At 31.0% G+C, this 21,810-nt stretch overlaps 5 protein-coding genes across 7 annotated transcripts; 3 read left to right on the forward strand and 2 right to left on the reverse strand.

Moving 5' to 3' along the window:
• The first annotated feature begins 227 nt into the window (after positions 1 to 227).
• On the forward strand, positions 228 to 2,866 carry LOC123011487 (U3 small nucleolar RNA-associated protein 25 homolog). The gene is made up of 5 exons (XM_044408933.1): positions 228 to 1,400; positions 1,448 to 1,690; positions 1,737 to 2,363; positions 2,412 to 2,588; positions 2,638 to 2,866. The coding sequence occupies exons 1-5, from the start codon at positions 351 to 353 to the stop codon at positions 2,803 to 2,805; spliced, it is 2,265 nt and encodes a 754-aa protein (XP_044264868.1). The 5' UTR covers positions 228 to 350; the 3' UTR covers positions 2,806 to 2,866.
• Positions 2,816 to 8,816, reverse strand: LOC123011488. Of its 2 annotated transcripts, XM_044408935.1 has the most exons (3): positions 8,688 to 8,816; positions 8,296 to 8,638; positions 2,816 to 3,311 (listed from the first exon to the last, which is right to left on the reverse strand). In XM_044408935.1, exons 2-3 carry the CDS (start codon positions 8,597 to 8,599, stop codon positions 3,133 to 3,135), a joined length of 483 nt encoding a protein of 160 aa, XP_044264870.1. In that variant the 5' UTR covers positions 8,600 to 8,638; positions 8,688 to 8,816; the 3' UTR covers positions 2,816 to 3,132. The 2 variants fall into 2 exon arrangements, with proteins under 2 accessions (XP_044264870.1, XP_044264869.1); XM_044408934.1 differs by lacking the exons at positions 8,296 to 8,638; positions 8,688 to 8,816 and adding an exon at positions 3,357 to 3,945.
• Positions 8,817 to 11,067: 2,251 nt separating this feature from the next.
• Positions 11,068 to 12,346, forward strand: LOC123011428 (transmembrane protein 192). 2 transcript variants are annotated; one of them, XM_044408848.1, is made up of 4 exons: positions 11,068 to 11,250; positions 11,333 to 11,578; positions 11,627 to 11,906; positions 11,956 to 12,346. In XM_044408848.1, exons 1-4 carry the CDS (start codon positions 11,212 to 11,214, stop codon positions 12,183 to 12,185), a joined length of 795 nt encoding a protein of 264 aa, XP_044264783.1. In that variant the 5' UTR covers positions 11,068 to 11,211; the 3' UTR covers positions 12,186 to 12,346. The 2 variants fall into 2 exon arrangements, with proteins under 2 accessions (XP_044264783.1, XP_044264784.1); XM_044408849.1 differs by having other exon boundaries at positions 11,110 to 11,260.
• Positions 12,347 to 13,125: 779 nt separating this feature from the next.
• On the forward strand, positions 13,126 to 16,447 carry LOC123011427. The gene is made up of 5 exons (XM_044408847.1): positions 13,126 to 13,422; positions 15,212 to 15,484; positions 15,837 to 16,040; positions 16,088 to 16,272; positions 16,322 to 16,447. The coding sequence occupies exons 1-5, from the start codon at positions 13,326 to 13,328 to the stop codon at positions 16,373 to 16,375; spliced, it is 813 nt and encodes a 270-aa protein (XP_044264782.1). The 5' UTR covers positions 13,126 to 13,325; the 3' UTR covers positions 16,376 to 16,447.
• A 22-nt stretch (positions 16,448 to 16,469) lies between these two features.
• LOC123011429 (40S ribosomal protein S29) lies at positions 16,470 to 17,018 on the reverse strand. The gene is made up of 3 exons (XM_044408850.1): positions 16,857 to 17,018; positions 16,584 to 16,683; positions 16,470 to 16,529 (listed from the first exon to the last, which is right to left on the reverse strand). Exons 1-3 carry the CDS (start codon positions 16,916 to 16,918, stop codon positions 16,521 to 16,523), a joined length of 171 nt encoding a protein of 56 aa, XP_044264785.1. The 5' UTR covers positions 16,919 to 17,018; the 3' UTR covers positions 16,470 to 16,520.
• Between the last annotated feature and the right edge of the window lie 4,792 nt (positions 17,019 to 21,810).

Consider the following 21,810-nt stretch of genomic DNA (forward strand, 5'->3'; position numbering starts at 1 on the left):
CAAACTAAAAAGCAGTTTTCTTTTTTATTTTGAACTTTATTTTTGTTTTATTAAAATAAATATTTAAGTAAGCAATGTTTAAAATCTTTTAAATAAATCCAACAATAATACATTTAATAACTTTTATTACTTATTCGACCAATTTTTAAATACTTTGAGTGTTGCCACTGATCAAAAACCAAATATTGATTATTTCTAAGGTTTTACACACTGGTTGTCAACTTTCACGTTGTCACATAACCTCGATTTTATTATAACCTTTAAAAACATTACTCTGAAAAGAAAAAAATAGGTTTAGTAGAATTTGTGCACAGAAAGTAGTGTATTTGTTTATTTTTTAATTAAAAAGTATGGCCAGAGGTAAGGTTAAGTACAGAGATGTGGTTGGTGGCCGTTCGAAAAAATCTAAAAAGTTTGATAAAAAGAAAGCCAAACCGAGAAAGACTTATAGTTTGTATCGGCAAGACACTAAAAAGCCTATTAGGAAGCGTAAATTTGAAACTAGTGATGAGGATTACGAGAAACGACAGAAAGTTGAAAAAGAAGTCCAACCCGAGGAAGAGTCGTCAGAAAGTGAGGAGGAAGTCGATCCAATGAAAGAATTGATGTCTACTTTTGGCTCAAAGCTTCAACATAAACAATCACTTGCAATAGATAGTAGTGACGAAAGTTCAGAAGAGGAAGATGAAGACTCTCCCGAGGCAGATGAAGACATTTCTAATCAGAATGAAGACCATGTTAACAAGGAGGATGAAACATTAATAGAAAATGAGGACAACTTAGATTCAGAAGATGAGAATGAAGTTGCAGTTGATAGTACCCAAAATGAGGATAGTGATAACTTGAATGATCCATTTGTAAAACACGTTTGTTACGAATTCGATGAGAGTGTTTTAAAGTCATTACAAAGTACACCGGTTTTGGTCAAAGATTTTGTTTTAAATTGGCCGAATTTAGGACGCCTATTAATTCAGATACCACAGTATGAAAAAGTAAAAGAAGAAAAAAATTCTTTTACAATAGAAGAAAAGAAGAAATTTGCACCACCGGGATCAGTGCCCAATAAAATTAACACTTCAGATCTTAAAAACCCCGAAAATTTATTTATTAAATCACAAATTATAAATAATTTATCTAAAGCAAATAATGCACTAAAAGAGGATGATACAGTATTTACAGATTTTCAGTCTGAATTGTTTTCAATAATTAACAATTATCAAGATTTGTATTTCACCCAAAGAAGTTTTAACAATGCTGAGGAAATCAGATTTGTTTATTGTCTTCATGCTGTAAACCATATTCTAAAAACGAGGTTAAAAGTTGTTCACCATAATGTGCGATTATCAAAAAAGGATGACGTTCCTGAGGATTTTAGAGATCAGGGATTAGTTCGACCGAAGGTAAGTCCCAACTTTTTATACCTTATTTTTATCCCGAAAATTTATAGATTCTTATGGTTGTTCCATTCAAAGACTCGGCATTTAAAATAATACAAATGATAATAAACATACTATTGCCTCAGGATAAGGGTCACATAATGAATAAAAAAAGATTTTTAGAAGAGTACACAGGCAACGAAATTCCAATGCCCAAAAAGAACCCCAAACCCGAGGATTACGAATTAACTTTTACTGGAAACACAAGCGACGATTTTAAGATTGGCATAACTGTCACAAAAAAGAGCTTAAAGGTTGATACGCAATTTTTTGGGATTAAATTAACGTAAATTATTTTAGCTTTTTGCCGATTTTTACTCTTCTGATATTATCATTGCCTCGCCTCTGGGGCTGCGGACAATAATTGGCGCTGAAGGCGAGCCCCAACGCGATTACGATTTTCTCGCTTCTATAGAACTTTTAGTTTTGGACCAAACGGAATTATTTTTTATGCAAAACTGGGACCACTTTATCCACGTCATAAATCACCTCCACTTGCAACCAAAAGACTCACACGGTACCGACTTTTCCCGAGTTCGTACTTGGAGTTTGAATGGATGGGCCCAATATTACAGACAAACGTTAATATTTTCGTCCATAGTTTTACCCGAAATTAATTCAATTTTTAATAAGAAGTGTAATAATTTCGCTGGAAAAGTGAAAATCTCAAATCCGGTCGAGTTGGGCTCTATTGGACAAGTCATTGTGCAAATACCGCATGTATTTCATAAATTTGAGGCCTCAAATGCACAAACTGCAATTGAATCCAGATTTGAGTTTTTTATTAACAAACTTTTGCCACTACAGAGGGACAGTTTGATGAAACAAACAATGATCTATGTTCCAAGCTATTTCGACTATGTGCGATTGCGGAATTATTTTAAAAAAGAAGAGCTTAGTTTTGTACAAATTTGTGAATATTCGAAGGTAATTAAAATCGTCTAAAAAATTTTTTTCTTTCAATTTTTCTTATAGGACGGTAAAGTGGCACGAGCTCGAGATATGTTTTACCACGGAGACGCCCACTTTTTATTGTATACCGAGAGATTTCATTTTTTCAATCGCGTCAGAGTTAAAGGAATTCGCCATTTAGTTTTTTATCAACCACCAACTTTTCCTCATTTTTATTACGAAATGTGTAATCTTATGCAGGTAATTGGTGATTATATTTCTTTACCCGTTTCATTTATTGCTACTTTAGGAAGCCAACATGAATAAAAAAATCGGTAGTTTATCGAATATGACAGTAAATGTCGTTTATTCAAAATATGATGTTCATCGGTTAGCGGCCATTGTTGGGACAGAAAGGGCTACAAAAATGCTACAGTCGGAGAGGAATGTTCACATGATGGTCACCGGTGCTGATTAAAAGACAGAAATTAAGATTCTAAATGTGATTGTTTTTTATGTTAATAAAAAAATTAACAAAATCCTGTGTTGTTTTGAAACTTTGCTTGCGATTTGATTAAATTAATTTATCTACTGAAAGGTTGGTATTTTGAACCCGGCGTAAATGGTCAAGTCGCAAACCTACTTTTGTAGAATCTACTATAATTTGGATAAAAGCCGTAATATTGTCTATAAAAATAAATCATTATATCAAAATGTTAGCTAAAAATACAGAATAAACCCTATTAGGAAGTAATACACAAAATGTAAACATGTCATGGGAGCAAACAGGAAGTATTTGTTTGTCCTAGTCGTTTTCATCGTAGGGGTATTTGTACATAATTTTTTTCATAAATGTGCTTGTCTTCTCAAATTCATCACTGTCGAAACTGAGTCCAAAATCCGGTGACGTTGTGTTTTCGTCTGTGGTCGAGGCCGTCGAAAACACTTCGTTTGTTGCAACATTGGTGATTTGTTGTTGCATTTCTGTAACAAAAATGTGGTACAAATTTCTTATTTTTCTACTCTCACCTGCAACAATGTCGCATTTCATTTGCGTTTCGCGTTGCATCGGATATTTGGGTAAAGTCTTTTGTCCTCCGTTCCACAAGAAAACGTAATACAACGAGAGCATGATTGCCGCCAACGAAACGAAAAATACATAAGCTATGACTGTTAAAACTCTCACAACCTTCTTTTTGTGTTTGGGTTCGTAAAGTCGGTCTTTGGCTTCCTCTCCCGCAAGTTTAACACTAGTGTCCACTAAATTGTTGGTTTTAATCCACTGTGCTTCCGTGCAGTTGATGCCGTTTTTCATGGAGATTTTGTACGACATTTTAGATTTGAAAATAAGAAGAGCTTTGGTGAGGAATTTACACGCCACGCTGATGGATTGGGCTGAATTACTGCTTTTTAATAATAATGTACACTAAATGCGGTCTGGTTATTATGAGTTATTTCTATTCGTTTACGTTTGTCTGCTTGGGGGGATTTTTTAGAACAATCGATCATTTTACAGCGTTCAAAACAGTCGGTTGCTACTTGCTTTTCAAATCAGGACACTATTGTTTTGATTTTCGCATCTTCCACACCGGGTCAATCAATAAATTACAGCTGTTTGGAGTAAAGCAGGACAGGGATGCCGATGCGCAACCTCCACAATTCAAAGAGGGTTTCCATATTTTGATAGAAAAAATAAAGATATTTCAAGAAAAATATTTTATCTGATTGGAATGCGCTCAAGCTCAAATCAGTAGTAATGTAACAACCGTCGAGGAAGTTATGGTTCAGAGATATTTTTACTTTTATACAACTCGGCTTAAAATAGTACTCATATTTTTCATGGTTCAAAAAAAAAAAAAATTTTACATTATAGTACTTAACGAAAGTTTTACTTTAACGTTTTAGATACATTGATGATACCCTGTCATTCTTACACCTACAGGGTAAACATATAAGTTCCATATACGACTTAAACACCAATAAAAATTAAATGGGTGAAAATGACTACAGTTTCTCTCTCCCGTGTCCGTTTCTGTTGTCGTTGAGGTCATTTCCGTTTCTCTTTTCTGTTGTGCAACTATACACTTTTGAAATGTCGAAGGTCTTCTAGATTAATCCAAAAAAATTCTGAAAATATTTAAACAAGCAAATTACGTTTCCGTTTCTGTATTCCAATTAATATTGATATTTTTAAAATACAAAATTATCAGTCTATTGGCAGTAGTCAAATTTTTAAATCACTGTTAAGATTATTGGTTTAGAAATGCGTATTAAAAATTTTAATTAAAAACCAGTTTATTTTTGTTGTAATAGATACAGGGTGTTCCGTTTTTATTGTTACAAATTTAAACAGGTGATAGGATATTCAATTCTCAGACAAAAGTTTCCTATAAACATGTATCGAAAAATGCTTGGTAAGGGAGCTACACCACCTGGAAGGGGGGTAATATGTTTTTGCTAATATTTCAGAAACCATTTAAGACAAAATTACAAAATTTGGTACAGATGATTATACCTTTATACACCTAAACGAATTCAAACATCAAATGTCGAAATTTTTAATCAGGGGCGTACGAAACTAAGGAAGTGTAAGGTAAAAAAAATACCCTATTTATTTTAGCTTTAGTTTCTCGGTACTTTCAGCAACAAAATCTTAAGTTCGATAGTTTATCACAGAAAACTCTCTCTTGTGTCGATACGACTTAATGTTTTTGAATAAAATGAATTTAAAATTTATGTTACACGCCAATACAACATTCAAATCAATCAGAATTTACAGAATAATAAAAGAAAGAAATTCATATTGTTTAATCAACCTCAACAAATTAACATTACATTACAGTAACGATAATAACATTAATGAAATGAATTTGCCTAAACCTAAAGGAGTTGTTCAAAGTGACCATCATTTTGGTCAATGCATAACTAAAGAAACTAAAGCCAAAATAGATAGGGTATTTTTTTTACCCTAAACCCCCCCAATTTCGGACGCCCCTGGTTAAAAATTTCAACATTTGATGTTTGAATTCGTTTAAGTGTATAAAGGTTATCATCTGTATCAAAATTTGTAATTTTATCTTAAATGGTTCCTGAAATATTAGTAAAAACCTATTAGCCCCCTTTCAGGGGGTGTAGCTCCCCTACCAAGCATTTTTCGATACATGTTTAGAGGAAACTTTTGTCTTAGAATTGAATATCACCTGTTTAAATTTGTAACAATAAAAACGGAACACCCTGTATATAGAGTGGTTTTAATAGCTGCAGAAATTTTAACGAATAAAAATACAGGAAAGTCGCGCACCTCTGTGACACTGTATCATCGGGCGATGCCCTAGACAACAAGAAAAATATTTAAAAAAATCTATCTATTAAAATTTCGAAGTTGAGAGTTTAAATTTTACACTTTGACACTATTTATTTCTGTTTATTTATTTTTATGCTTAGCTAAAAGTTAAAAGTTGGGTATTTTATAACAGGGAAGTAATTTTTAATTTTAAATGCTTTTCACAGTTGTTGGGTCAATATTTTCTTGAAATTTAAAATTAAGTTAAACTAAAAATATGTAAGAAACTAGGAATTAAATTTAGGGGAGCGATGGGTATTGGCGCTCACCTAAATTTAAATTGATATTTTGAGAGACATAATTATATTCTAAGGTTTTGTTTTCGCCAATCGGTTGCCTGATATCTAGAGAAACCAACTCTATGTAAAAAATTCTCAAAATAAAAGTCAAAAATGTAAAAAAAAAAGATTTTACAATAACGCGCAAAAGAGCGTCATTGCCCAACTGAGTAGGGTAATGCCGCTCAAGTAAGTACCATGTCGTTAAATTGAAACAAGTTAACTATTACCTTAAAATGCACTTTCCACAAGAATACCTATTACCAAATTCTTTGCAAAAAGGCATATTTCAGGCTGAGCACAATTGCCCAGATTGTGTTGAACTTTTAAAAACACTGACAACTTCAAAGACGGATATTTATCAAAAATGGTTAATAACGTTAAGTGTAGATGCAGTATTTCCATTTCCATTTTTTTAATTAAGAATAAATGTAAAATGGCTTTATAAATCTATGTAGAAATATTAAGTGAAGTAATAACAGCAGTACGCAAAACACATCGAACAACACTATTCGAATATTTCACTGCTGAATAACATGGCTTATGCACGAGATACTTCTCTTATTATAAAATTAGATGGCGGATCATGAACAAATTCGAATAATACTCAAATAAGTCAAAAATAACATGAGCGCCATTGACCGCTGAGCGCAATTACCCGTCGCTCCCCTACATTTACACAGATGAAATAATTCTTGCTAGGAACAAGGAAATCAGTTTTTTCTTACAAATATTGATATAAAATTTATGAAAAAAAAGTTTTAAATCACTGATGTTATCACGATAACTAATCCAAATTAACCTATTTAAATGCTTATAAATTTTAGGAATTTGCAAATGTTTATTGCAGCCAATTAATAAATATTTTTAAAATGCAAGAAAAGACTGCTATATTACAAGTAAATATCTTATAAATTAGGTATTGTACATTATGCATTTAGAATACGTGAAGCAAATTAATGAAGCGCAAACAAAAAGAAGTCGTTTATAGAAATATAGCAAAATTTAAAAACATTGTTTAAATTACATGATATGATAAAAAATATTGTAAACGTCGATTTTGAATTACATAATATTTTATAATATCGTTTAGAGGATCTGATTTTCATCAAACAATAGATTCAATTTGATTTATTCTTGAAAGCTTGATATTTGAAAGGAACAAAGCTTCAGTTTTATAAATAAGAATTGTCGTTACGTGTGTTTTATGCTTGTATCGATATTTTGTCACTTCAGATGTGACTATTATCTTCCGTAAATACATTTTGATTGACATATTTTTGTGACAATTGTTACATATAGAAGAATCGTTAACCTGATGGTGATCTGTGATTACATTTTAACGAAGTTATTATATCGTTGGAAAGTTACTACTTTTACTTACGATGTAATAAAATAATCTTTGCCATCTGATGAATATTACGCAATATAATAAAGACCAATTTATAGAATTCGTATGGCTATCGTCTAATAGGAAAGAGAGCTACTAGCTACAATAGAACAATCACTTTCTTGCAGCATTATGTAAACCTTAAGAAGCAATTTAAACGTCCGTTTTACTGCTTTGATATAAAGCAGACTTTTATGTTTGTGAATTTTTTCTTAATTTAAAAACGAAACCAGATTGGATGCTTTTTATGGCTGTTTCATATTTAAATAGGAATTAACATTATTGAGTCAAGTATAATAAGCAAGGTTAAGCATAAAGAGGGGTAATTGTTTTGTTAAAAAATTAGTGTATTTTGTTTGACCTTTTATTGCCAACTTTATGGGTTTAATTTGTGTAACTGTATTAATGCTACTACAAAATATTATATCCAATTAGTAACTTAATCAATTGCAATCTCTGCACTGATAACGTTTTTGTAAAGAACAGTTATCTAATTAGATCGAAGACTGGTAATATTTTTGTCGCCATTCTCTTGTACTAATAAAATTTGCATTCAAACACTAATTGTTAAAAAAAATCAATTTTCTTTTAAATTAATAAAGATCGATTTTGTGTAAGCTAATCCACTTGAAAACACGCATAATCTTCTTACATAAAACTCTTCTTAAAGTGAATACATGTATGGCTTCGCAAACGAGCGGTTTGCTATTTTTATTGATAAAGCACTGAGTAATCAATAAAGCCAATAATTCCATTTAGCGCACTTAAATGTATTAAATTGCCGGAAAGTAATTGAATAAATTAGAAAATCACTCAATTAGTGTCCATCAATCACGATGATGAGTTTTTCGGAATTCGAACCCAAAACACCTGCAATTTTGAAAATTCTATTTCTAATAAAAATTTCATCTCGTTTTCAATCAGTGAGATTTTTTGTATGAAAAGATCCTTATCTACCTATTTGTGGAAGTTCAGTGTAGGTGGATCCGGGAGTCGTATTGTTAGCTTCCTCCATAAATGAAGATGCGACGCCGGAAGGAACGAATTCATTATGCAGAGCATAAGTTTTTTGTTCGTTCCACATAAAGATATAATAAATTGATAAGATGATAGCTGCCATGGACACGCTGAGTATGTACGCTAATACCGTGAGTACCCGAATAATTTTCGGTTGAGATTTTGGCTCGAAAAGTGCATTGTCCTTTGAAGCTACAGGCGATTCCGGCGAGTCGTCGACATTTATGTCTTCTGCTGATGACATTTCCGTCTACCGGTTCATTCCGTCTCGTTCAAAATTACGCTAAAATTGTCACTTTTGTTTTAAATTTGAAAAAATTTCAAATTCTTACCTCAGAAACTCATTCGAAAAATTTTGACATGCAGGAACGGTAAACCATCGATTGGAAAAATTACCAGTTTCCTGAAGTTCTTACGCGGATGCACACTGATTATTATGTTATCTAAAGCGCCGCGACGACCGTGAATGTTACACAAACAAATATTGGAGGAGAGCGTCATGTTTTTAATGTAAATTACACATGCGCAAGCTATCTTTTTCGAATATATCATTTTCAGATAAATGAAAATTATGACAACACTCATAATTGATCAATTTTAAGTATAATTAATTAAGTCAAATCTAACGCAATTCTTGTTGCTTTGTTACGAATTTAATAATACAGTTGGTTGGAGGAATCTGCCTCCAAATTGCGCTACATATTAAAATTAAAGGCTGTTTATTTTATGTATGAGTGTTTATACTCAGTTTCTTCGCACTCTATAAATATTTTCGCGGAGATGTTGCAAAAATTCGAGAGGTTTAATTTTTTCTATCACCCTAACATAACACAGAAAGCTCTATTTTAGTTTGATTTAAGCTCACAAAGTTGAAACAGTTAATGAACTTCTCGTAGAAATGAAAAATAGCACATTTCTCGCCTTCAAATGGTTCTATATTTATAAGGAAATAAATGTATTTTTCTCGGTAAATAACATAACAAGGCCAACATGGATGCGAGATATTATTAATCAGGTATCACATTAACCGTTTAATCGATGTGTCTCATCATTATATTATTTTTATTGGTTAAATTTGTTTAAATTGAATATAAAAAATGATAAATGTAGGCAAATGACATAACGAGAGTCCGGCCCTTTTGGGAGTTTAATTATATGAATGAGGTCTATACCTACGTTTTAACCAAAGCACTGGGAAAGCTGATAGTTTTTGCATCATATCAAACCAGTGACTTAATTAAGACCTTTGAAAACTTTAATTTTGATTGGATAAGGCTGGGTTAAAGGGATTTTCTCTTGTGGCGTTTGAAATGTTAAGTTTTGCGTGTATAAAAATGGTATTTGAAATGATATCAACGTTATTTAAAGACTCAATATTAGAAACTATATCTACAAAAAGGCTGAAACAAAATTAAAAAATATTATCAAATTACGCCTACTTGAATGAACATATGTTTGTAAAAATATTTATACAAGCATAAATGCTTGTCGTCAATGAAAAAAGAATTTGGCAAATCGATAGGCATTATTTTTCTGAACTGCTCGGTAATTTTACTGTCTTACATTTCCTAATAAATAAGAATGATATTAAAACATAGCTCATAGTCATTAATTAAAAAAATGTCACAGTAGGTTGCCATTTAAAAATTAAAAATCTTTTTTTGCTAAACTAGAAAACTAAAAGGAATTTAGAAAAATTTTATTCTTGAAAAACAATTCATTTTTATAGTAGGTACTTTACACTGCACTTATTATTTTTGTTCGTAAAGTAATTAGTTTATGCAAAAAACACTTCGTTCCATACTTTTTATTTACCCGGTATACCTAATGCAAATTAGGAATTCATTCGTTTAAAGGTAATTATAGCGGGTAAAAATCTGTGGTAAGCAGCAAAATTGTATGATTTACAACTTTAGTGAAAATTTTTAATTTTGGTTGGGCTTCTATAATGGATACCCCGCAAATTCGTTTTAATCTAGCCCTAAACTTTGTTAAAAAAATGAACTTTGAAATAATGTGAAAAAAAAAGGAAAATTAGAAAGAGCAAAACAATAAGCTCTACACTTTTAAATGTTGACTGATAGTATAAAGTCTGAGACACCCTGAACGCAGAGGAGTTTTAATCCAAACAGAATAATTTACAATTTATCCTTAATGCATTAATTTATTTTAAATACATCCTGAATGCGAGATAAAAAGTTATTTCAAGCTTTTTTTTTAATCACCGAGTGAGTAATTATTATACATGATTTCAAATAAAGTTCTGATCAAAGTGACCTGTGACTTTGAAATTAAATTGGTAACACCGAAAGATATGACAATAAAAATGTGACGTTTGGATTTAGTAGTTTATATGTTACCAACTTAATTTCAAAGTCATAAGACACGTTGATCGGAAATTTATTTTTGAAAGCATTTCAAGTGCTTACAAGTTCTTTATTTTTTTGTGTTTTCAGTGATTAATTAATAACTGTTTAATTTTAGAATAAGTTGGGAAACACTATTTTTACGATATTATAATGGAAAAGTCTAATCATTGCGCAAATTGTCCAACTTGAAAAAAGCAGACTGCGTAACCACCCCTGTTTTAGTCAATCACGAATATACTTTTTTTTTCTTAATAAATTGTGCCAAACCTAAATTTCAGATTTGCAAAAATGTGAGTAAATAATGACCAAGTTTTTAGCGCTTAATGATCTGCGCTCATTAAAATTTATTTCTATATTATTTCATTAGTCACTTGCGATAAACAAATATTTGCGCACGCAAGTGTCATGTTTTTTCGAATGAATCTTCGAATTTTCCGTAAACGTTAATGTTCATATTTGAAACTAAAGTAGGACAATAAATTGAAAAATGGTTAGTCTCTCAAGAAGTTTCAACACCAATTCAGGCGTAAGTAAATGTAAATTTCAAACATAACCTCAAAGTTGTGACATGTGAGTCACTTTTAAAAATAAACAATCGATGCTTGCAGGGTGCCACGTTTTTCAGTGAATCTGGAAATATGGGTGACACGGAGCATTTGCAGCCTATTTTGGAGTCTTATGGTACTTTTCGTCCTTTAAATACAGTGCCAATTTTTAGCCTGCATTTGCTCTTCGCGTTAGCTTTAGAGGTTGTGGCAATAGTGTTTGCTGCACAACATCCAGATGAGAAACACAAGTGTCGAGAATATTTTATTATTATTTATATTCACGTAGGGTTGTGGTTTCTAACATTGGTTCGTTTCAACTTTTCTCTTTAGTCACAATTTAAACGCTGCTTCCAGATTGTAGACCAAATAGCAAGACGTAAACATTATAATCTCAGAATTCTGGGTTACTTGGACTTCTACAATAAAACTCATGTCCATCATCGTCTTCCACTGTATGTTGTTAGTCTGTGGAATGTTGTCATTATGATAATCCAAGCTATAGCTCAACAGTTCTACCCTGACAATTTCGCTGAAAAATGTATCAATGGGGGGACAATGTCTCCTATAGGTTATCTGTGTGCCTTGATAACTTTTGAATTTTGTTTAATTGCGGGCATAAACATTAATTACATCTGTAAGTTGTCATTATGACCATTTGCAATCATTAATGGACTTGATTTTAGTCAAAGTACAGCGATTTAATAAACAAAAAGCGCCTCCTGATGTGCAAAGGGAAGAGTGGAATGCTTGTACCAGTCCCGAAGCTACAGAAATAGGAAGTCCTTTAAGGGGAGAGAAATTATATGACTTTTTACAAAAGCAGGCTGATTTGATAAGATTTCTGAAAGAACATAATGCGAAATTAGGGGAAAAATTGATGATCTTGAACGCCCAGATGCAAGCACGTGGATGACGTGAACGTTAATTTAGTGTTTACATTTGTTATTGTGATAGTGTTATTTAATCATTTTAATTACATTTTTATATCAGTGAATGTAAAATAATTGTATACATGATTGTTTCTAGTGGTAACTAATATTGTTAATCTAAAATAAATGAACAGATAACATATAATTTTTCTATTTAGAAAATAGGGAACGACTGTAATTATGTAAATAATAAAAATTAATCTTCTAAACACCAAAGTAACTGGTTATAAATTATGTAACAAAGTACATATTCAGTTAGAGATTATAGAATTTGTAAAAAATCAATCTCAATATAATACATAGGTATTGCATGTTTTGCTCTTTTAAAAGTTATTAAGAATTATTCTAAGAAAATATGAAACTGTAAAATATGTTTACTGTTTTGCGTCTTTAACAACGCTGTTTAACGAACTCGTTTGGGTGCGTTAACAGCCTAGTGTATTTTATGTTTTTAATGTCGGTGACAATGTCGTTTGAAGTAAATTGCTTTCAATAACCTTATCAATTTCCCAAATTTCCGGTGGCGTACATGAAAAAAATCTTGAGAGTTCATCCCCGGATTACACACAATGAGACAAATGCCAGTTTGCGTTGAATTTTCCAACGCTAAATTGAAAAAAAAATTGTATAAAGGACTTTTCATAGAAGGCCATTCAAGCAATCGTTTGTTTTTTACGGCATCCACTTCTGTAGCTCGTATTTTAATATAGTACTACTTTATTGTCTAGTTATTCTATAAACGAAGCTAATTAATAAACAAGTACCTAAATCAAATGGTTTCAAATTAACACAGTTGATTAATAATGAGCGGAAACTGTTTTTTTTTGTTTTTTTGATATGTGAGTAAATATAATTGAAACATATCACTGATGTTGGCTTCATTTAACATTGCTACGCTTTACCTAATAACCAATTTTAATGGTCGAGTGATATACTCGTAATATTTCCATATAAATAAATGGGTACGAACACAAAATACCTCTTTCTTTTCTCGGTCACTGCGTGAAAGCAAAAGTATTACATACTGAAACCACTCATATACCTGTTTAATTTACATCCATCCAGACACAAGTTTGGTTGAAAAAGATGTAGTAGATGATAGGTAAAAGTGCAATAGTGATAAAATGAAATTTTTAGTCTTCTGTTTTTTTACATTGTTTCTTTTATTTTATAATTGTTATAATGTTTTGTGTCAACAAAATACAACATCGACAACCACTGGTCAGTATCTACATTTTTTTGCTTGAAACAAAAACAGGATTAAATTCTTAATTTTTAAAAATAAATATACATATTGGATAAAAAAATTGTATTTACTTAATATATACTTGTTAGATATATTATTATTGTTTTAATTGAAAGGTGTACTGAGTACACATAGTAATTTGAAAATATTTAAGGAAAAGTGATAGTAAAACCTACATATTTGGTAATTATTGATACCTATACCGTAATTCGTAATATTTCTTTCTAAATTGGATGTACAAAAATGATGCATTGGAACCAGGGTCAGGTTGTTCTAAGTCATTCTAATCTAAAATGTTTTGTGACCTTTCAACACTAGAAATATCAAAATGTGATATTGCTCAATATTTTACTAAAGTGAAAATCCAAGTAGGTTTTAAGTTGTGTTGTTGCAATAGGTATAAAAAAATGAATTTAAAGTTCACACGAAAAGATTTGTTTAAGATGAAGTAATTAACTCTACATATAATGAAATTAAATATACCTATATGCACCAGTTTAGTAAAATGGTATATTTTACGCAATAAAGCACAATGACAAAGAAAGTTATATGTAAAGAATGTGTGATCTGATGTAATAGAGTACGAAAATAAGAAAAACATTTAGTGGAAATGTCGCAAAAAGTAAAATGTATAGTCAACGTATTAACTTACACATTAGCACTAATTATTATATGAATACATTATTGCCCGTAAAATATTGACTTTTCTCCTTCTGGTTGACAAACAATTTTACTTACATGAATAAATGGTGTAAAAAATAGAAATTAAAATTAGAAATTACTTATATTATACACTTAAAAATTTAAAATAACAAAAATAACTACTCTAATTATAGCCGAATTATTATTAGGTCGGTTTTTTCATCGATTTAAATGTTAGGTAACCTGTGTACTTACGAGTTACAGAACTTTTAAACTGTATTGACAGTAATTATAAATAAAAAAAATCTACTACGCACTTTAAGTACAGCTATGTTTGTATGAATTGACCATTAGGAAACATTTTTTGTTTTGCTAGGTATATACCTACCGCTTACGGAAGAATGGACACTAGGTAAATAAATAAAAAACGTTTTTTCGATGAGAACAAAGTCTAGTTTAATTTTTGTTTATACTACATTCTGTTCTAAATAAAAGTTTGCTGTTTTTTATTAGAGAATTTGGTAAAAGCACTGTTTTTTTGTCCCCATTATTACAACTTTTATCAAATTTTACCCACTGTCCATTCTTCCGTTAACGGTAGTGTATACCTGCTGTACCTAGTATTTATTATTGATGGTCTATGCATTGCAATAAGTACGTGGTTTTGCGAGAATTTCTTACAGCCATCAAGGATTTACATTCTCTCAAACCATTTAAGATCAAGTACAACATACTTTGCAAAAAGGGAGTTTTTTAACCATCAGATGTAAACAACTATAGTCATTATTTATGCAAAAATAAAAAAATATTTTGCATCTTCAGAAAATTTTAAACTGGTTCATTGAGCAAATTTTGTAAATACAGAACAATCACTTGAAAAAAGGGGAAACATATTTTTTTCGAAATTGAATCAAATTACTTATCTCTTAAGAATGCAGGAGTTGAGAACTGTTACATTAATCTAGTACAAGGTTGATTATGCATTGATCGTAACAACGTAGGTGTCATAATAAAACCATCCGGTTAGCGCGCAATTTTCAGAGAAATTACGGCATTCAGCCACAAGAATTAAAAAAAAATGCACAAAATCGTACAGTTAAAAAATAGATAATTTAATTTTAGTGCGAAATGCCATATCTGATAGTCATAAAGCCAAAGAACCTGAAATATCCATAAACATCACCATGGGCACACCCATATCCATTCGACGCCCATCCGCAAAACCGAAGAAGTCGGCCAAATTCATTTGTCCGGGGAAAAACGACTCAAGGCCCTTTTTTTCGCTTCCTTGCAAAACAACCAAAGAATGCACTCAGTTAGGCAAGAACATGCGTTGTTGCAACAACAGATGCCTGAAAGGGGTCCCTGCACCTCCGCCAGAACCTGTTCACAGTCGTAAGTATAATTTATTACTTTATTATTCTTTTCTGAGATTGTGTTAATAGTGAATTACCCAACTGTTATTATCTAACTAGCTTTGGTTTAAATAAAAGGGAAAACCGAATTTGCAGATTTCCGATAATGACATTATACACTATTGAAACTTGATTTATGTAATCAGTTAATCACGGAATTTCCAAACTTTCTTCACTCGTAAAATCATTCAAGATGAGTCTGAAGCAACTTTTCATTACCACTTACATAAAACTTCCGCGGTAATCTCTTTTATCTGACAGTGAAAGTCGTGACTTGCTGAAAGCTAATTCTTCTTATTCATTTGCATAAATCTTTATTTTACAATTTTCAGCAACGTTGTTTGGGTTGGTGGAAAGAGCATGCCCTACTGAGCTAATTCCAGAAATTTTTGAAATAAAACGATGCATAGAAGACAGTGACTGTTCGCCCAGGATTTGTTGTCCTGAGAAGATGCTCAATGGTGATATGGTAGGATATTGCAGGACGCCGGAGGCAAAACTGGACAATATTCCTGGTGTTAGGCAACTCGTTGAACGTAAAATTTGGATAAAAAACGAAATTGTGAATACACATTTTTTTCAGCTTTTAGATTAATGATGAATTACATGCAATGCACACCTCCACCACCCCCAATCTTAGACGTTTTTCCCAAAGAATGTCGTTATCCTCTAGACTGTTTTCCAAATTTGTGTTGCCAAGAAAGAGGAAAAAGATATTGTAGGCCGCCAAAACGATCGCTTTTGACTTTGCTTACAACCGTTGCGCAGGTACATCTTTTTTCCAATTCTTCACGTTTTATTAACAACTTTTTGATAGAGAATTGTGCCAACAGAAACTGCCAGAGAAATCATCAACAGGATAGCCCCATAAGCTTGACTGACTTCTTTATACTTATACATTTTTTGTAAATGTGTTATTTAAATAAAACTACTTTTTACTAAACTGTTGTTTTAATTCAGTGAAATTAAAAATTACATTAAATAGTCAAGTGTTACAAAAAATACACTCCAAGATTTTAATCCAGCTGAAAAAATATAAATTTTTAGTTAAACTTTTTTCGTATTATTGACATTATTACCTTCTTGAAGCCAATATCAGCAGCGTATTCTCTGAAGCATTGCCGACAGATATTTAACCCATATTTGCGGATCAATCCGTGCCTGTTTGAGCAAGCTCGGCTAAAAATAATTGAAACGTTTTATTGTTGCCTTGTAAAACTCAAAGTGAATTAGATTAAAACGTGAGAAAAACGACGAAAACATAGCTCAGTGGCATCAACACCATGCGTTTTTGAGGTTATGTTATAAAAAATTTGTCTTAAAAGTTGCGAATTGTTCTATTTTGTACTTACCAAGACCTAGAGCCTTGTCCATATTTGCGTGGGTGAGAATACCAGATATTTTGGAAACCCATTTTGTGGATTTTAAATCAACGAACAACACGTCTATTCTTCGAGAACTTGACAAGAAAAGAAAGATGGAAGGCGGAAGTTCGTAGCAGATGCCGCTGTCTGTCACATTGCTTTTGCCGGCATATTTAAAAAAATGTTTGGCTGTTCAATTAATTTAAGTTTTTCGACATTACGTCGGTTTTTGATTTTCTTTTTTCTCATATTGTAAATTATAATACGGTGTGGTTTTGTATATAAATGCTTTTTTACTACTGAATTTATTTTTAATTTTATTTTTATTACAAGTAGACATACAAAGATGGCGCTTGATGTGTTAAATTGTTTGCATACCATTTATAATTCAAAAATTAATAAATAGTAAACTTAGGTATACAAATTATACACATTACGTTCTTAATTACTCCTAATTTACTTAAAGTTACTAAAGTTACTTAAAGGATCAATACAGTTTTAAGTAATTCAATTTTTTACTACTATTTTGTACATATTATAATGACTAAAAAACTACTATTATTATTAGGTATTAATAAAGATTTTTTTAATACTTTTTTTTTGCTTTAAAATCATTCAAAATTCGTGTGATATTTTTATGCAAATAAAGGTTTTTCCAGTAGAGACGATATGTCTTAAAAACGTCTTGGTAACCATAATTATTAAAATGGTGAAAAGGGTAGAAATGTTACTAATTGTTTGTTGAGTTTGAACAAAAAAATGATTAGATGTATGAATTTCTATAATGCCGTTAAATGTTTTTCAGACTTTATTTTTTCTCTTAATTTTATTTTATTAAAGCACACGCGTTAATAGATTTTTTTATATGAGATATGATACTTTTAATTTGACAAATAAAATATTTTTGAAGCTTTCTAAATTTATGTAACATAAATTACTTTTCGAATAAAAATGTGATCGTTTTTCAAAAATAAGATTTTTCGAAATTTCGTTTAGTTTTCGAGTTTTGCAAAGGAAAATATTTTTGTAATGGTAACCTATTTTACAACTTTTTTTAATTTAAGATTATAATCTAAAAAAGAACTTTAATTAAATAAACTTGTTGTTTAATCTGTGTTATTTTTTTAAATAAATTGTTATAGTTGCGTTCCAGGCTCATCACGAAGATTTTCCACGTGGTTGTTTTTATTTAAAAGAAGAATTTCAAAAAATTTAATTTTTTAAAAACGATTCCATTTTTATTAAGTACCTACTTTACACTAGCAATAATTAATTATCTTTTTCATAAAGTAATTAGTTTTTCCAGAAACGCTTGAGTCCATACTTTTTATTCACTCAGTATACACTGATGCCATATAATATGGAATACTTTATGGAAACCCTTTTAACTTAAATGTGAATGGATAAATGTGATGCGAATTATTCAGCGGGTAAACATTTTAAAGAAATGTAAAAATTAGTCTATATTTTGGTAACTATTTTTAATATCACCATGTGTAATTTATATTCAGAATTAGGTGCACTATAAATTGAAAAGTTATTAGATACCTAACTAAATCGATATTTGAATATTTATTATAGATATAAGAATAAAATGTACCTAGGCGTTTTATTAACTAACCATTGTAAAAGCTTGTAGAAGATTTATTGTATGCAGTTCTATGGAGTTCTATTATTTGTTAAGTAGTTTGGTAATTGGTATTTTAGAAAATAAATAAAACGACAACATTATACCATTGAAGGTCGGTGTTTGTCTTTTATCTTTGCACATATTATAGTTTGTGTATTAATTAGTTTGTAATATTAGTTACAAATACTCAAATAGGAAAACACTAATATAGTTGTGATGTGAATATCATAATTCTATAACAGTATTACACAATTAACTAGAAATGATGGACAAAGTTTACACTAAAGTTGTACATAATAGGAATTGTGTGTTGGCATTGGTACTTTAAATTCTGTGTAGGAATTAAATCGAAACAAGAGGAGTCTTAAAAACCTTAGTTAAGAACAATTCCGAGTTTGTTAGATGATGTAAATGACGAGAAAGACGACACCTGCTTTGTAGTTAGTCAGCAAGAGGCTTAATGAGGAGAGCCGGGTTTGAGAAAGTGCAACTCAAGACAATGTTTGTTATATTTTCAATTTTCCAAACCGCAATTCTTCCAGTCGGGAGGCTCAAATCCCCTCATAGAAACTTACCGGCTCGAACTTTATTGTGTATAAAGCTACAGTGGCATTTCTAAAGCGACTTTCCACTTAATCAATTATTGTTCAACTAGAGTAAGAACTTGCTTCCGTTTCAACTCATTAATATGATTCCAAACCAAACAAAAAGCTTTCCTCGAGCACGAGATATTGACAATTAACTTCGCTAAATTCGAGCACGAGCAAATAACCGGATTATTTATGCTTGTAAACCGATTCTCTTTTCTTCCTAGAAACTTCATCACGGTATTGCTGAAAGATTGAAAATAATTTCGAAGCACTATTCCGTCCGGAATATCTCACATTGTGTCAATTCTCAGCTGTATATTTCACTGCCGAAATGCATGCTTCGCTGCTTGTTGGATGCAATTAAAATAAGTAAAACTAGAGGAGGAAATCGAACTCGCTGCATGTAATATCCGGCTTTAAAGACCACATTTACTACACGACTGGATCTATCACTGTTAAAATGGAACAGAAATGCTCAAAATAAATGTCAACGACTTTTTTCATGATACCATCACCCAACCCCAAGACCCGACTTTGCAGCCCAAAATTCTTTGTAATAAATTCTTTCCAATTTATTAAACATGAAACAATAAGATTGATTTTTTAGAATTTCAGCAAGTTTGCAATTGATAAAAATGTAAATGTGTTTTTAACGAGTAAAGTAGTAAAGTAAGTAGTAAAAAGTAAAGTATTGAATTTATAATTGATATGAAGTTTATTGTTAATCTAATAATTATCATAAAACAGGTTTTTATATAATTTAGTGCATGTATAAGATTTCTTTTTTTTTAATTAAAAAATGAAGCCATTCAAAAAGAAAACTTTGTTGTGTGTATAGTTTAAAAAAAAAATAAAAATCTATTTGTTTTATCCTTTTGTTTTATTTTTTAACGATCTACACAATGTGGTTTAACACATCGAAGGAGTAACAAATTTATTGCCTGTTTGTCTATTAATTTTGTATTATTGTATTATGGATAAAAAATTCTTAAGAGTGAATTATTTTAATATTAACTTTTTCTATTTCTGGTAAAGATCTAGCTGTATTTATTCATTTTGAAGTTTACTTAAAATTTCAAATTACATTAATGTAAGATTGTGACTGCTGAAATCAATATCTTTTAGTTTGTTCGGTCTTATAATGTGAACCGAAAAGTAATTATTAAAGTACCAACTTTAATTTATTTCACTCGTGCAATATTAGGAACCTGGAGTAATGCAGTAAAGTTATTGAATTATCTAGCAGTAAGAAAACTCTGCTTGATGAAATTACAAAACCAAATTATGGCAATACTGGAGCTTGAAATAATGAAATATGACAATTTTCCGGTAATTTTTTTCGTATCGATCTAGTGCATTCCACTGTGAGTGGGTGTACTAAGAAACCAAGAGACAAACCAGTCGAGAGCAAGTCAATTACGTCCTAAGTAAAATTCCCACAAGCTACAACGAAAGCTTTATTTCTTAAGAATTGGAAGGCATCTGCATATCTGATTCCCCGGACTATTTGTCAACTGTAGAATTGTGCTGGTGTCGGAACTTGAAATGTGGCTGCAAAAGAAGAAGAAAGAGCTCGGCAATAACCGCAGCTACGAGACTCCATTTAAATGGAAATGATGGTCTACATCCGCAACCATTTACATCCTGTTATATGGGTTGTGACAATATGAATATGAGTATATTGATTGCGCCGGGCTGAGGCTTAGGTGGAAACCACATGCGTTTATTAATCGAGTCGAGACCCTTGGGACTCGTGAAAAATCTTTCTTTTTTCAGCGGCTTTCCGTTCAGACGAGGCAAATCAGAACGGTCATGAAGAACAATGCAGTTTTACTTAAATGGAGCGTGTTTTAGCGAAATGCATTGTTTACAGAGAAAACCCAACAAGGTTGAGGAAACGACCCTTTTATTGTTTCGGATGAGACCTGAAATAGAGCCGTATATTTAAATGAAGCACGTCAAGAGATGGTTATCTCGGAAAACGCCCAACTTTTCCATTGTGTCCAAAAATTATATTTATTTACGTCTAAATTGCTACAGCCAAGTGCTTACGGTAGTTGACAGTCTCCATTATTTATTTAATTGTAGTTGAAAATGAATTTTTACAGGAACACCGAGCTGCATTCGTAAGCAAAAGAAGATTATCTTCCACTCTAATACTTTAATTAAAAACTTTCAAGTCTAAGCTAAAGCTTTTGCTTCTCGACAACTTTCAATATTAGAATTCGGGAGATCGCTTCTAACTCGCACGTGATTAAAGGCAAATTGAACCACACGATGAATGACCGGACTACGTACCAAAAGGAAATTTAGGCGGATTAAATAAATTGAATACAAAGTTAGAAAATCTAATTAATTATATAATTGCACAAAACAGATTTCAAATGTTTACAAATTCTACGAACAAAAATATTTTGTAACGTTGTTTTAATTACTTGGCTATTTTGAAAAAATACTACGAATATAAAATTTTTAACAAATTTGTATTTCGTGGTTTAGATTTAGTATAAATTATTATTCAACAATTAATTACTTTGGGCGCTCATTATGTTTTTAAATTTATGCAATTGAATAAATTATATTTAACAACAAAGCTAAAATATTTTGATAGAAACATCAGTTAATTTGAATATCAAATACGTCACTTATACGAAATTTACTGGTAATAGATACTAAGCAACCCTTTTAACTTTGGATCTACCCTTGTCAATGTCAAGATTAT

Source organism: Tribolium madens, unplaced genomic scaffold (assembly GCF_015345945.1).
Source record: "Tribolium madens isolate multiple individuals breed KSU strain unplaced genomic scaffold, Tmad_KSU_1.1 Scaffold_91;HRSCAF=231;Tcas5.2_LG7, whole genome shotgun sequence".
Taxonomy (NCBI): domain Eukaryota; kingdom Metazoa; phylum Arthropoda; class Insecta; order Coleoptera; family Tenebrionidae; genus Tribolium; species Tribolium madens.

What these genes read in the sequence shown, in the direction of transcription:
- LOC123011487 (XM_044408933.1), top strand. Translation starts at nt 351, where the DNA reads ATGGCCAGAGGTAAGGTTAAGTACAGAGATGTGGTTGGTGGCCGTTCG. An exon ending in AGGGATTAGTTCGACCGAAG is followed by an intron (nt 1,401 to 1,447) that starts GTAAGTCCCAAC and finishes GAAAATTTATAG; the next exon opens with ATTCTTATGGTTGTTCCATT. An exon ending in AAATGTGTAATCTTATGCAG is followed by an intron (nt 2,589 to 2,637) that starts GTAATTGGTGAT and finishes TTGCTACTTTAG; the next exon opens with GAAGCCAACATGAATAAAAA.
- LOC123011488 (XM_044408935.1), bottom strand. Translation starts at nt 8,599, where the DNA reads ATGTCATCAGCAGAAGACATAAATGTCGACGACTCGCCGGAATCGCCT. An exon ending in CACTGAACTTCCACAAATAG is followed by an intron (nt 3,312 to 8,295) that starts GTAGATAAGGAT and finishes TTTTTGTTACAG; the next exon opens with AAATGCAACAACAAATCACC.
- LOC123011428 (XM_044408848.1), top strand. Translation starts at nt 11,212, where the DNA reads ATGGTTAGTCTCTCAAGAAGTTTCAACACCAATTCAGGC. An exon ending in GGTTGTGGTTTCTAACATTG is followed by an intron (nt 11,579 to 11,626) that starts GTTCGTTTCAAC and finishes CGCTGCTTCCAG; the next exon opens with ATTGTAGACCAAATAGCAAG. An exon ending in CATAAACATTAATTACATCT is followed by an intron (nt 11,907 to 11,955) that starts GTAAGTTGTCAT and finishes ACTTGATTTTAG; the next exon opens with TCAAAGTACAGCGATTTAAT.
- LOC123011427 (XM_044408847.1), top strand. Translation starts at nt 13,326, where the DNA reads ATGAAATTTTTAGTCTTCTGTTTTTTTACATTGTTTCTTTTATTTTAT. An exon ending in TACAACATCGACAACCACTG is followed by an intron (nt 13,423 to 15,211) that starts GTCAGTATCTAC and finishes ATTTAATTTTAG; the next exon opens with TGCGAAATGCCATATCTGAT. An exon ending in TGCTTACAACCGTTGCGCAG is followed by an intron (nt 16,273 to 16,321) that starts GTACATCTTTTT and finishes ACTTTTTGATAG; the next exon opens with AGAATTGTGCCAACAGAAAC.
- LOC123011429 (XM_044408850.1), bottom strand. Translation starts at nt 16,918, where the DNA reads ATGGGTTTCCAAAATATCTGGTATTCTCACCCACGCAAATATGGACAA. An exon ending in GGACAAGGCTCTAGGTCTTG is followed by an intron (nt 16,684 to 16,856) that starts GTAAGTACAAAA and finishes AATTATTTTTAG; the next exon opens with CCGAGCTTGCTCAAACAGGC.